Source organism: Pangasianodon hypophthalmus, chromosome 21 (genome assembly GCF_027358585.1).
Source record: "Pangasianodon hypophthalmus isolate fPanHyp1 chromosome 21, fPanHyp1.pri, whole genome shotgun sequence".
Lineage (NCBI taxonomy): Eukaryota > Metazoa > Chordata > Actinopteri > Siluriformes > Pangasiidae > Pangasianodon > Pangasianodon hypophthalmus.
In genome coordinates, this window is record NC_069730.1 from 9,384,452 (window position 1) to 9,400,290 (window position 15,839).

A 15,839-nucleotide genomic window follows, 5' to 3' on the forward strand; every position below is an offset into this window, starting at 1 on the left:
GGGTTAGGGTTAAGTGGGCGTGTTGTGTAGTGTGATTTGCTAGTAGGCGTTCCCTGTAATGGGCGTTCCTTGTAATAGGCGTGGTTTATAGTCTTGCAGGACGCAGACAGACCCTTCTCGCTTTTTCCTGCTTTTTAAAGACTGCATTAGGTTGCGGGCTGTGAAGGAATTAATGTATTGAGTGAATGACAATGATTTACTCAAAATATCTGAAGACAGTCACTGGCACCACCTTCTGGTGTAATGATGTAACATACGGAAAGGGTCACTGAACGAATTAGTGAACGAATCTACCGTCTGTGGTTGTATGAGAGAGTATACGGGGTGTTGTCGCTTTTGCATTTCCGCTGTGGGCGGGGTTAGTGAGAGGTTAACACCATCCGATCCACGTCCGCTGCCCAGGACACAGACTGCTCTTTCCTGGCATAAAAAAAAAAAAGACATGCTCGGCTTGTTGTTCTTAATTTATGTATATTCCAGTCTCTTTTTATACTTTGAGGTTTCCATAAAAAGGTGGCGTTAGTTTGTTATGATAGTTTCTGGTAGTCCGGTGAAAAGCTAAAAAAGTTTCGGTAACAAAGACACTCGTTCGCCTGAATATCGAGTAGTGAATGAAACTAGGCAAAGATCACTCAAGGATTTTTTTCACACATCGACAAAATCGCTTTAAAATTGTGGTCGAGAGTTGATCTGTCGGCGGAGAATACGCACTGAGGTAAGTATTTAATTGAATAAAGAATGAAAACTCAATAAAATTACTTGTTATACAATATGAAGCGCGTTTTCGAGGTTAATTTTTAACCGGAGGTGTTAAGAGTTTGTCTGTTGTTGGCTGTGGGTCGCGATAACTTGGGTGGGGATGTTCGACCTCAGAAAGAGGCAGAATATTTTCCTGCATAGGAGCCAAGTACGTTCGGTATAATTATCTAATGAAATCGAATTAAATTAGTTTTAACATAATTTTAACTTGATTTTTTTTAAAGGCATAGGTTTGTGGTAATGTTTAAGTGCTCCAGACGAAAGGCCCAAGCAGCCGCCGCTGTGGGGGGAGAACCGCTGCTTATCAATGCTTTATTTGGTAGTAGCTCACTTCCTTAAGTGAGTAAGACCTGGCGCAAATGAAACACGCCCCGCTCTTGCTTTAGGAAGGAAAAAAAAAACCAGCTCGGGCATTTTGACTTCTGTCGCTACAACCGCTAAAGAAAGCGTTTTATCCAGCGTTTTAGTTCGGTGTATCAGGACAATCCACAGACAGGAACATCCTGATTCTACATAAAAGGGCCCCCATACTGATGCAGTGTAGCCTAAAGTGTGTTTGTGTGGCGTTGCTAGGAAATGCAATGATTCACACAAACAGAGGGTTTGGATCTTTTAATATAGAATCATTAATTATAGACAGATGGTCTCATCTGCCCTGTAATCCATTTCTACTCGACATTGCTCCCAGCAAAACGTATGTGTGTGTGTGCTTTTTAATCATCAGTCATTTAATGAGGCAGTTGATGGAGATCAGTGAGTGTGTGTGAGCCTGACAGTGGTTACAAACAGCTCGGTTTTTTTTTGGAATTTTTTGCAGCTTTGGATGTAGTCTTGACGTGGCTAATGTCTAAGGAAACTAGATGAAGAGGAATATTATTTCTTTGTTAACATGTTAGGGTTGATTGTGCTGTAAGTAAATATTTATTTTGCCTTTTGATTTGCTACAGAAATCATTCTTTACTCTGTTGGCCAACTAACTTTAGTACTCATTGTTTCAGGGTGTGTAGTACAAATTTGTGTCATTATTTACGTCAACGATGTTTGTTTCTTCAACCCCAGTTTTGGGGGGCCTGATGTGATCTCTAGAATTGGCTTAGAAACTTGAAACCAAGTTTGTTCCCCACTACTATCCCACTCACCCATACAGCTGAGACTACCTCAAGCCAATTTTTACACTGGATTTGAGATGCATGAATATTGTTTGTGTTTTACAAATGAATAATTTGTTTACAAATATGTTTGGGTCACAAACACACTGTCTATCATTTATTTGTGGATCGTTTCATGTGCATTTAAGCATCATGCGGCACACCTGCATTTGTTTGTGTATTTCTGAAACATTTTTCACGCTCACTTGTGCAGATGAAGCCATGGATGTTTGTTTTTCCACAATGTTTTCTCTAGCCAATCAGATAGCAAGACAGGTTTTCAGTGCTCAATAATTTAGTTCTGTTTTGGTAAATACAGTAGGTTCTGTTTTGTGTTATCTTGTACATTTTACAATGTAAAGCAGTGTATTGTGGGGCAGACTTTAAACTAATATTGGGCTGGTTTTCTTTAGTCATTGAGCTGCTTTTGTTATGTAAACCAAGCATGCCTGTCTGCAGCTTGAGCACACATTGTTAGATTTTGTACCAGAAGAATTTGGTTAATGGCTTAGGTTTAGAAAATGGCAACATATTTATTGTGGCTTCAAGGAAGTGTCTGTTAATATCAGAGAGTTCAAAAGACCTGCCCAAATCATTCCATATTCACATCGATCATATGCTGTTTAATTGGGGAGAAAAAGATGTTCCTTTGCCATATTTTTGAGAGATAGCTCATGATACTCGTGAGACCTTTCGGGGGGCCTCCTTTCTCTGTGAGAATGCTAAACACTGAGCCTAAGGGTAATTTCCATATTTTTGTGTCTTTTCCCTTCACAGTGATGAGTCAGAGAGTGCTGATGAATGGGTGGTGTTTATTCGACTCAGTTTTACTTCTTCAGACAAACACAAAAGAAAAATATAGTTGCAAGCACCGTGTGCAGCTCGCACCAGAGGTGGCTAGATTTCACCAAGTTCAAAAACACTAAAGCAACCATGAATGAACATACTGTTAAAATTTGGTGATAGTAGCTTAATACTAAAACTGAAGTGTGCGCTGTAGTGTGATTGGCTGATGCCCCCCTATGTTTTTGAAGCAACCTAGTCAACAGTAGAAATCCACTCACAGATTAGCACAACAATGCAATGGAGCAAATGTTAGCTGCATTGGACTTATAACCTGAGAAACCATTGAATCGAACCTCACCCCTACTGAAACCTGTAAGATGAACTGTGTTTTCTTATGACTTTTATATTGAAGCAGCGCATCATGATTCAAATACTCATGCATGTTTACATCCAATTATTTTACATATTTACTTTGTCATATTTTCTTCAATCAGAGCATTCTTATGTCTCAATTTCAGGCAAATATGAATTAATAAATTAAATGAACTCTGCTGTGGTCTGTGTATTCTCTATAACATTCCCTATAATAAGCACTGCATCCCTAGTGGGCCGATACAGACTGTTCTCAAACACAGTCTTAACGTGCTGACTGTTTGATTGACCCAGTGTGCATGGGCCAGCTACAAATAACAGCACAGCTCTATTGTATGATAATTAAATATAAACTATATCACGTGTCATAAAAACACACTATGTCCGTTTATATTCTTTATGTCAACATTAAAATTTAAATACCAAGTAGTGGCAGAAGTCAACATAACAACCATACTAATGCTGGGTGCATAACCGAATACAGTACATCACCCTAACATGACCATATTATGCATTTGGCTTAATTAAAGTCAACACCAATAAAAATAGTATGGTCATACTTACTTAATATGCATGCAAAATGCACCTTACTGTAGGTAAGTAAATTAACAAAACGCTGAGTAAACTTACTCAGCTAAATAAACTCAGTGGTTCTTAAAGTGTGTGCAAATCCTGCTCCTCTCAAAGTAGCACTGACTTTGGTGCTAGTGAATAGCGTACTACGATTAGAGAGACTTTAGAGAGACCATACTTGGAGGTTTCATGTCAATAGCGCAATGTTTACCCTATCAAATGTCTGCTGAAAGCTGATTGGCTGAAGATGGCCATGTTTTTTTAAGTAACTGGGTCATCATCAGAGATTCACTTGCAAATTACCGTAGACATGCTGTACATCAAGTTTCAGCTTGATCGGACGTACAGTCCTTGAGAAACAGTTATCTGACCTTAGCTCTGCCCCATATACATGACCATGCCCAAATTTTGCACATGACTTCAGAATCTTGTCTTGTATACATGGTTCAAGTTTCATGCAAATGTATGCATACAGTCATGAGCTGTTTGAGTAAATTATGCTCTACCTCATTAGAATTGATTGATATGTGGCAGCTATATTGTTTACAAACATCAACATGTTTTTGATAATTAGTGAGGGTCATCTGCCGAGTAGTTTGACACAAAAATTTTGAAGATAGGACAACAATCCTAGTTCTCAAAAATAGGTTTTGCATGTTATACAAATTAGCAAAAAAAAAATCTAAGTCAGTGGAGCTAAATGGTTCTTGAGGATTTTTTTGTTTAGGAGAACCTAAAGAATAAGTAGCAAAAATAATTTTCTCTGTAGGATTTGCAGTATTCAAGGTATGAGCCAAAACATAAAATCCTTCGCTATAGTGCCACCATTAGGCCGAATGGGCTCATCTCTCTTGCCTGAGTAGCGGGAGGGAGTACTATCTACTGACCATGTTTCATGTCTCTAACCATCTGACCTATGGATGGTTTAAGTAAGGGTTACCATTACTTTTTTACTTTAGTAAAAAGTTCTTTACTTTAATTGAAGCAAGCAATTGAAAAGGAAAGGTGCTTGTCGCAGTGCTTGCACAACTGAAGTACTCTCTCCCATGTGCACCAGTTTCTCTGCACGCTTGCTTCACTGCTCCATGCTCACCAGTACCTTTGTGTGTGCACAATTCATTGGCACCTTGTGCTCTTTTTTAATGATTACACTCTGTTAAAGTTACTGCTTATACTCCATAGCCTGACCTTTGAAAACTGACAAAGATAATATAATATAACTAGCTTTAAAAAGTTAACTGTAAAAAGGGTGATGTACTGTTTCCCTGTTCAGACCGTGTATTATTTTCATATAACAGCACAGTCTGTCATTTTTTTTTTAAATTCCTTGCATGAACAGCGTTTTTTTTTTAATTTTTTTTTATAAATATAAAAACATTGTACAAATGTGTTACTGGGGGCTGGTGGTATAAGTGGCTTATTAATTTTAACTTTTAAATCATTCGCAGCACTCCATGATGTGTTCATCATGGATACTCACGTAAAGATAACAACATAATATGACTGATCATGTAGCTATTTCACTACCATGATAGAATGAAATAGTTCAGGAAATAGAGGTAAGAGGTAGAATGCCTAACAAGTAGGTACATTGGTGCAGTGTTACATTAAATTAATTAATACAGAGATTGCTGAACCTGTTAGAGCTAGTATGCTAACAATGTGTTAGAGTTTCGTCCAAATTCTTGTCGGTTCATAGATTTACTTTATTCTCCTGCTTATTTACTCAACAATTAACACATCTCAGTGAGTGAGAGGGGAAAAAATTTGTCTCAGTGACTTTGCCAGACAGACTGGTTTGAGTATTTCAGAAACTGTTGATCTCCTGGCATTTTTACGCACAACAGTCTCAAGATTTTATACAGAATGGTGGGGAAAACCAAAAAATACATTCAGCGAGTGGCAGTCATGCAGACACAAATGCCTTCTTGATGAGAGAGGCCAGAGGAGAATGGCCATACTGGTTTGAGCTGATAGGAAGGCTATAGTAACTGAAACAACTATTCTGTACAACTGTGGTGAGCAGAAAAGCATCTCAGAACATGCTGAACCTTGAGGCGAATGGGCTATGACAGCAGAAGACCACATTGGGTTCCACTCCTGTCAGCCATGAGCAGGAATCTGAGGCTACAGGGGGCACATGATCACTGAAACTGGACTGTTGAAATTTTTTTTTTTTAAATCACCTGGTCTTTTAATTTTGATTTCTGCTGTGACATGCAGATATAAGTTTGGTGTCACTATCATGAATCCCATCTTTCCCTGTGTCAGCAGTTCGGAGTGGTGGTGGTGGTGCAATATTGTGGAGAATGTTTTCTTGGCACACATTGGGTCCCTTGTCCCTCCATTGGGCATCCTTTGAATGTGCATCCCATTATGGCCACAATTTACCCATCTTGTAACTAGCTCCAGTTTTCAGCATACTCACTGTACAGCATTATTCAGTTTTAAATGATTCTAAACTACAGATAATGTTTGTGTGGGGGTTTTTTTTATTTTTTTTTTTAGTTTTTTAAAAATTACATTTACGAAATATGTACAGTTTTGTAAATACAGCATTACTGCCACGTTATTTTCATGGCATCTCAGTAATGTCGTGCATTTAGAGTGTGATCACCCACCCCTTCTGTATAGCCAGATTGTTAAGCAGACATATGCTCTTCTCGATCGTGTGTGTCATCAAAAGGACACAGGCAATCTTTTAATTAAGGAAATGGTTAAGCAGCACTGGGGGAGGGGTTGTTACTAGTGCTGGAGAAGTGGGTGTAGATAGAGACCAGTAGTTTATGTTTGTGTGGTTTGCCATTTATAGAATATCTTAAAGGAACAGTTCATGAACAGCTCACTCCTTCTGACAAATACAGCAGGGAAGAATGTAGTCCGTGTTTAGTCATCCTATGCATAAATAATTCCGTTACTTTTTTTTTCTCCGTAACAGACTGAATAAGGTTAGTAACAGTAATCACTCTACTTTGGGCCATTTTATTTATCACTTTGGCCCAGACAATTGTATTATAAAACAAATGGAGCCTTTTGAGGAATATCTCCAGAACAATGCCTGACACGGGTGGAGAATAGTTAAGGCCTGGATTTGTTTCCCTTCTGTAGGTGGGGTTTTGTGACAGTGCCTCATGCCTGGCCATTGGGGGATTGTGAAAGCATTTATGTGAATTTGTACACAATTTTGCACATTTCTGAAGGCTGTCTTTTTCGGAGACACACATGCAACCCTCCACACTGCCTGTTCAAACAGCATCCCATTGTTGATTTGTCCCAAACACACCCAAACTGCAATTTAAAGCTTGATAATGATATCTCATCATCTCTCACATCAACCATGGTATGTACACTGATCTGAGAATAGCACGTGAAGGGCTTTTTGTTGACGCTGATGCTTTTTCTAGTTAGTGTTTAGTATCTGTTTAGTATCTGTGGGTGCATTCCATCCTCATGCCTAATTTTCTGTCGTGTGTGCATCAGGGATGCAGGATGGTATTTTACGTTGGGGGTGCACACTACACGGCTTTCAAAATCTCAGAATTGTTGACCCTTTAACACTTTGCAACTTGAATCATGTGCAATCTGTTGTTTGGTGGATGTTGTGTTGTGCACATTAACAAGGCTCACACACTACACCATCTTTCACCTGGAGAGATCCTCGTTGAAGTGGGCCTGATTGCCAAATCCTACATTCTTATTAAAATTATTGACTTTAAATTAGCCAATGTAGTGTCCAAAGCATCCAGACAGGCATTTATAGATGTCAACTTGTCCTCTATGAGCTTTTTCAAGTCGTTGCCTTGTTTTTCTATTGCAGCAAGTATCGCGTCTGCCGTTGATTGCGAGAAAGGTTCCCTTACCAGCGTGCCCTCCTTGTTAGTTGCTGCAACTTTTGAAGGCTTTCTCTTGCCATTTTGAGGGTTCATGCTGAGTCAGCAAAATGCAAAAAGGAGACTCTTTACTTCTGTAAACATACACAATACGTTCAAAATTGGCAACAGAAAGCTAATATCATTCACCATAAGCTATGAAGTGGTATAATGGCACATAATTATCAAAAGTTTACGAAATCTAGCACCGGCAGAGAGGAGCTAAAAAAAAACACTACTACTCCATACACTGCAGTTAAACAGTTATTATTATTAAAGTTCTTCTTCTTCTTATTATTATTATTATTATTACTATTATTAATGAGATTTCAGTATATAATGTAGTGGTCAACCCTAATGGTTTAATTGTTGATTGATGATTTGTTATACTGCAGTAATTAATGGATTAATATTGCATTTCTCTTAGCACGTAAAAGATCTATAGTTTTATTATACATTATAAACCTTTTGGGGGGGGGGGGGGGGGGAGAATGTCAATATACATATAAGAATATAATGAGGATACTGTGTGTAGGGTGTGTATATAGTAAATTATAATGCCCTAAGATGTTTCTGTGGGTTCTGTCAAATATCTTTCCTGCATGCTCAGACAAGGGTGTGAGAGGGTGGGGGAGAGTGGTGGGGTGTGGGGGTGGAGGAATGTGGGGGATGATTGTAGAAGCTTGAAGGCCTGAGAGCAGGCTTAACTGCCTAACCAAATATGGGCAAATATGCATCTCTCTCACTAACCCTAGCTCCCTCTCTTCCTCTCTCTTTTTTGCTACTCCTTTTCCTGTGTCAGGGCTGACTCATTGTATGTGGAATGTTGCCCCATTACAAAACAGTGCTACCTCCAAAAATGGATTTCAGATTAGAGGCACATCACAATAGCTGCTCAATGCAGTAAAGGGTGATCTAAATGTGTGGTTTAAATATGTCACATATAATATTACAACACTTAAACAATTGTAAACCATTTTAAATGTTTTACTACTTACCAATTTTAAATTATTTACTGCTACTAGGGAGGCGCAGATGATCCAGTTGCTTGGTGTCCTAAAAATAGTAAATACAATGCTAACCCCCAGTGCCCCCCATCTACCCCCTTTTTTGCATATTTGTCACACTAAATGGTTTCAGTTCCTCATAGGGAACACAAAACACAATTTTTAAATGATCATTTTAATTTAGTAAGGAAAATGATTAATCAACACCCGTCTCACCCATTTTAAAAAGTAATTGCCCCCTAAACTTAACTGGTTGTGCCACCTCTTATCAGCAACAACTGAAACCAAACTCTTCCAGTAAATAGAGATCAGAGAATTTTAGCCCACTTTTCTTTGTGCTTTAATTCAGTGACACTGGAGGGCTTTTGAGCATGAACTGCTCATTTAAGGTCCTGTTACAGCTTGTCAACGGAGTTCAAGTCAGGACTTTAACTAGGCCACTCCAGAACCTTAATTTTGTTTCTTTTGTGTTTTCCTGAGGTGGACTTGCTCTTGTGCTTCAGATTGTTGTGTTGCTATATAACCCAATTACGTTCAGATACTGATGACTGGACATTCTCCTTCAGGATTTTCTGGTAAAGAGTAGAATTCATGATTCTGTCAATTATGGCAACTCGCCCAGGCACTGAAACAGCAAAGCATCCCCACACCATCACACTACCACCACCCTGTTTAACTGTTGGTATGATATTCTTATTATTGAATACTGTGTTAGTTTTATGCCAGATGTAACAGGACCCATGTCTTCCAAAATGTTCCACTTTCATCAATCCACAGAATATTATTCCAAAAGGCTTGGTGGTCAGCAGGGTGTTTTTTTGGTAAATGTGAGAGGAACCTTTGTGTTCCACTTGGTTAACTGTGGTTTTGCCTTGCAAATCTCCCATGGATTCAGCTTTTGCCCAGACTCTTTCTAATGGTGTAATCATGAATACTGACCTCACCTGAGCAAGGTTTGCAGTTTCTTTTATGTTATTCTGGGTTCTTTTGCCAATGAACTCTTTTGGAGTAATTTTGGTAGGTTGGCCACTTCTGGGAAGATTCAGCACTCTCCATTTACATAATGTAGTTCACTGGAGTCCCAGAGTCTTAGAAATGATTATGTAACCCTTTCCAGACTGACCCTTTCCTTTCACACAGGGCCACTTGGTGTGGGATAACTTTTTCCTTCAATAAAATGATCATTTAAAAAAAAATGGCCAAAAAAACAAATTTTGTGTAATAGCTGAACATTCTAGCTTTGTAAAACACACCTCAAACAAATTAAATTAAATTATTTTAATTAATGGCATTTTTTCCATATCAAGTAGAGGAAAACATTTATGGAATCACTCAAGGAAAAAATCACTTGAGGAAAAAATTGTGGAATCATCAAAAAAAAAATCACAACTCATTGCTCATTATACAACTTCACTAATTGGAAAACAATATTCTATATCACACTGGTTCCAACTTTCTCGAATAGCAGTTGACAGATCAGCTTTGCAGGATGGAGCCTTGTCATGGACCAATTTTTTAAAATCTCCACCATAGATTTTCAATCGGATTGAGATCCGGACTGATTGCTGGCTATGTCGTTGAGTTGATATGCCTTTCCTGAAGTCCGCTTTAACACTCTTTGCTTTGTGGCAAGATGCATTATCATCCTGAAAACTGACTTCATCACCACCAAACCTATTTTCTATTAATGGAATGAGAAAAGTGTCCAAAATTTCAATGTACACATGTGCATTTACTATTGAGGTAATGCTGTTAATGAGGTAATGCATTTCCCCTGGTCCTTTACCTGACATGCACCCCAAATCATAAATGAGTGGGGAAATTTGATTGTTTTCTTTAGGCAGTCATCTTTACATGTTTCATTAGAATGGCACCACACAAATGGTCCAGCATCATCTCAATCATGAATACTGACCTAAGTGCAGACCCAGTGCAGATTTGTGATTCATCACATACTCCATGATTGCTTCTCTTTAGCCCACTATAACCTTGATTTCTTCTATTTAGGTGTTAGTGCTGGTTTTCGTTTGGCCTTTCTATATGTAAATCCCATTTCTTTCAGCTGTTTTCTTACAGTTCATTGATGAACAGATGATTTCATCTGTTCATTGATGGAGACTTGAATGTAAACTATTTCATTGCAATTGCAGTGCTAAGGCTATCCAAGGAAGAATATCCACAGTCATCTTAATGGTTTCTATGTGATACCATTCATAGTAATCTCCTGGTGATCTTTTGGCTGTACATATGGGGCCATCCTTAGCAGCAGCAAGTGATCTTCTAGTGACAAAAATTCCAGACAGAAGTAGGGCATCAGGATGGATCAGGCAGGTCCGGAGAGTAGTTGTCAGGAACTTTACTGCTTCTCAATCCACTGCTTTGGAGGTGCAAACTGCATTGCAAGCAGAGATTTTGGACCCAAGCATTACAAGAAGCAATAGTTCCACCTCATTGTCAGGCCACACTTATAAATCTTTGTAGTTGTCAATTTTTCATTTTAGAACTTTTGGCCAATCATGACCCTGACCAGGAAAAAGCAGTTACTGACATAGCTGCGTTTACATGGACACTAATAATCCGATCGTAATTGGAGTAGAAGGAGAATAAGATCTAAAAAGTCACATATAAACACGTCAATCAGAATGAATTGGCCAAAATCGATTAAAATTTCATTCGGATCGTAAGGGGTGGTTTAAACCTTTTCTAATCCAATGGAGAGGACATGTAAACACTTCATCAGATTGAAAATGAAACCAGATAGTTCTGCACATGTGCAATGACGTACAAATCACGTAATGACGTATGATGAACGGCTGTCAGTGGTATTGGGGCTCTGACCGTAGCCTCACCAGGTGCCATGAACCCCTCCACCATTGAGCATAGTGTCATAAATGACTGTTGTGTCATCCTAAAATTCTCCTTCCACTCGTCTGTGAAGTGGTGCAAGACGACGTTGTCCCACCAGTCCTTGCTTCGGACCCTCATCCACAGACACCTTGCTCAGGGCTCGGGAAGGGGCATTTATTTGCTTGATAAATACACGCAGCACAGCACAAAACATCACTTGCTCGTCGTCTTCTAATTAGCAGCTGAAATAGGCAAAGGTTAAGTCTGCTTTTTAAAATGAAAAAAGAAGCAATGACAAGAGAGTGGTTGCTAGTATCTGCATGTTGGAACAGTGGGAAACGTGTATTCGTGCACTGTACGCATGTCGGAAGATCTAATCCGATTCTGTCATGTAAATGCGCATATCAACCCGATTACTTTATTCAGCGTTCTTGTAAATGGATTAATCAATCTGATTGATTTCATTCCGATTGAAACAAAAAGTGTCCATGTAAACGTGACTAATGAGTGAATGAGCTTGTAACAATGTGTGTGGGTTTCCCCCCCCCCCCTACGTTCCGCCGTTTCTATCATTCGGTTCACTTGCTCTTAATCCTGTTCTTGAGTTGCTTGACGTAACAATTTGAGTCATCTCAAGTCACTATATTGTCATGTGCACTGAAGTACAATGAAGGCCACCCACAATAATGCAGATTTTCACAGCTACAAATAGAATGAAATACTGTTGCTCCCTGGCATGGCATGCGCTTGTTAGTGTTTTTGTGTGAAGATAAAAGATAAAAAATGCTGTTCATTCATCTGGATTGGAATTTACCCTAGGTAAACTATGTTTTCAAAAATATCTGTATGCATGTAGACAGGGCCTTGGCAGTCAACAGACAATAAGCTGTTGGAATTAGTTAGTTAGTGATAATTGCATGTATATGAGCTGAAGAATGAAACAGGCAGTTCACACAAGCTGAGTGCGTGACTTTTGTGTACTAGTGTATCTGTATTTCATTTGTATTTCCACACCACTGTGAAAACCTTTTACTGGCTGTTAAATAATGCAAGCATTGCACTTCCTACTGCCTGTACTGCATTTGGTGTTTTTAGAAACGGGAAATGGTGGTTAACAAGTCTCTCTACTTGTTGAGCCACTGCCCAGCTAAGAGAGAAGGTGCATGGCGTGATGGTGCATGGTAATGACATCCCAGTTTCCATATTTCATTACCCCCTTTTAAAACAAGTGCAACAGACTTCTTGTACACTTGACAATGTAATGCAGTTTATATTTACTTTAATATTGCCCAGATGTCACTAGGCAGCTCCCCTCTACCCTGTTTGCAGTGTTTGATAATCATCACCTAGTTCTTGATCAGGTTTAGTGGTCGGGTATTTGAATGTCAGGCTAACGGTGCTGCAATATTCTGATGCAGACAGCAGCACTGTCATGGTGTGCATCAGTACTAAAACATCTTGGGAAGTGGACAGTGTTCACTAGCGGCTAGCTGAGAAACATGCAGGGTAGAAGAAAAATAACATGCTTCCAATAATATCCAGTATAACTCCATTAAAAGTGTTGAACCTACCTTTTTAACTCTGTGGCAGTTACAACTTTTCTGTTTGAAATATAACCAAATGCCAGAGCATGCATGTCTACAACAGGGCTACAAGATGAAATGCTAAGCTGACATTCAGATTTTTTTTTTTTACAGATTGTATTTTATGTTGTTTTTTAGTGTTAAAATTTTTTTAAATAAATAAAATTCATATTTTTTTAAATAAAAAAAAAATATTGAAATGCATTTCTGTAGACATCATATGAATTATTGAACCTTTTTTTTTTAAAAATGCAACACTACTATATTGCTAGAGTGTTTTGCTGGATAGCTGTATAGTGGTACATTTCATGTGTCATAGAAAAACCTTGAAGAATCGTGATATTTTTTTCATGTTGCCCCACCCCGTTTCACAGAAATATTGCCACAAATAGAGTTATTTGTGCACAAATAGCACAAATAAGTCTGTTAAAATGTACACATAATAGCTCATGACACAAACTGAACTGAAAACACATCGCAAAAGAATTCTTTGGTTGTGAGTTGAGAATAATGTGACACTATTCAGTACCACTGTGAGAAACTTCTGATTAAAATACGAGTGTGAGCGCTGCTGTGACACTCTGTCTAAATCCACCGTTAGTAGAATGGCGTAAGATGATATCAAGCTCATTGGACAGCTGTAAATACAGTAGTGGCGATGATAATGAAAATAATAATGGATAAAGTAAAAAAAAAAAAAAGCCAGCTGAAATCACACAGTAGAACAAGATTAATGTTGACAAGTGAAAGTGTTTCAGAAATACTTTTGGTGCAGATCGGCTTGGTTTATAATTGACCAGGCAAATGATTTTTTTTTCTTTTTTGGACAGCCATCGTTCTTGTATACAGTAACAAAGTTATGTGTGTGCCAACCACTAGGCGTGAAGGCAGACACCTTCATCAACATCTTTGCATGATGGCATCACATGTTTGCAGATACACAGTCGAGACCTCCGAGACCTCCGTGTCACTGCTGTGCTGAGAATGGTTCACCACCCAAATAATGTCTGGTTAGCAGTGCTCATATAACTGTTTCTGCACCAATGGGGCTGACAAACTGCAAAGCAACAGATGGGTTACAGTTAGTGATTGTATATGTACCTTATAAGGGGCCAGAGAGTATGATCTAGCTAGGTGTATCTTAAAGACAAGCATTTGTGGATGTGTGGATTTGCATTCTTTATATCATTATGCTTGCTCTGTATCTGAATAATGCTGCTGATCAAATGTTTGTCTAATGAATGTTTTTGCATCTGTTGTAGATGAAGGTGAAGGTGGCATTGATAGCTGTTCTTCTGGGGTTTTTCTCCTTCTGTTCAGCTCAACTAGGTAAGGTCATACAACACACGCACATGCACATCCACATCCATCAGCTGGGCAGTATGCCCTACCACACATACATACATACATGTTAGGTCATGTGACTGGGTAATCTCTACCACAAACACGTACACATACAGACGTGCATGTTTTTTTTTTTGTGTCATGGTGAATAGACAAGCTGCCAGTTAAGGCTGGCCAGTAGGACAATTTAAACAGATATCAATGTTGCTGAACATATAATCTGCTTTGGACGATGATATCGTTAATTTAAAATTATGCCTCCTGATTTTCTCAATTCGTGCTCCCTCTACAGGTCATGAGGGTTAATAATATATTGGTGTGTGTGACCCAACTGGTGCCATTGTTTCTTGTTTGCTCAAAAATAATTTCATCACATCAGTGAAACAGTATTGGATTTTGGATTTTAGGCAGGAGTCAGGCAACTAGCACCCAAACTCTTCTTTCAGTTAAAATCAAGGAAAGACTTGATTTTACCATTACAGCTTGTGAAATAGGTTTATGTTAACCATTTTAGTTACATTTTCTTATTCTATAAATAAGAAAACTTGCAGTACTTTATTACCAAAATACAAAATATTGAAATATGTCTAATGATTTCAGCTACAAATAAATTGGAAAAGACACCTGGCAGCTAAAATAAATTCCTCATGAAGTGATCTATAACAAGCAAGACAGATTATATTATGAAGGCATTTATTAATGAGGCTTTTAGTTGTTAGAGAATGTAGAACTAAATTGTTCTAAATTTTGTTCTATAATTTAAAAAAGTTGTAATTTTTTTTCTTTAACTCTTTAATCACTAAAATAATTTACTGCACACACTTCTTACAAATATAAATGTCTCATAAGTGATAAATTATTCTGATAATTTTAAGATAAATGAGATGGAGGCATTGTTTTCTGGTTATCTGTCTGTTTGTGGATTGTAGGATTAATATGGATTTATATCATCGTTGTAACCAGCAGGTGAACTGATTAGATTTTGGAATTGATCCAAATAGGATCATGATCACATCAAGGTTAAATGACAAATAGTTTTATTTATTTATTTTTTCAATAGCTTTTTTTTCCTGTTTGAAGTGTATTTTAAGTGTATTTCTGGCAAAAATCCCCGTCGATGCTGTTGGTGTTGAGTTGTACTTATTTTTACTTTCTTAAAAAAAAAATTTAAGGTGAGTACAGTTTTCCACTTAAAACCATGCAAGTATAGCTTTTATTTTAGGTTAAATAGAAAAGTACAACAAATGTTACACAAGTATAAAAATGATTAATGTATAATCATTTAAAAGCACCCATGAATAAGTATACTTATTATATACTTATTCATTCATGAATATGAATTCATATTGTGATAGCTATACTCTTTCACATTTACATCAGGTAACATTTTAAGATGTATCACTTTGTTTTAACATAAATTTTAAATTTTAACATAAACCAACATATACACCAATCATCTATAACATTAAAACCACCTGCCTACTATTGTGTAGATCCCCCTTGTGCTACCAAAACAGCTCTGACCCATCGAGGCATGGAATCCACAAGACC

The 15,839-nt window shown here is 38.0% G+C and overlaps 1 protein-coding gene across 2 annotated transcripts in view; it reads left to right on the plus strand.

Moving 5' to 3' along the window:
• Window positions 1-337: 337 nt before the first annotated feature.
• The window catches only part of LOC113543105 (integrin beta-1), a 50,685-nt gene continuing 35,183 nt past the window's right edge, over window positions 338-15,839 (plus strand). Inside the window, exons 1-2 of one of the 2 annotated variants that reach the window (XM_053227614.1) lie at window positions 338-715; window positions 14,207-14,273. In XM_053227614.1, the coding sequence (XP_053083589.1) occupies window positions 14,207-14,273 (67 nt within the window). In that variant the 5' untranslated portion in view covers window positions 338-715. The remainder of the gene's footprint in view (window positions 716-14,206; window positions 14,274-15,839) is intronic. The other variant, XM_026941149.3, reaches the window with a different exon arrangement.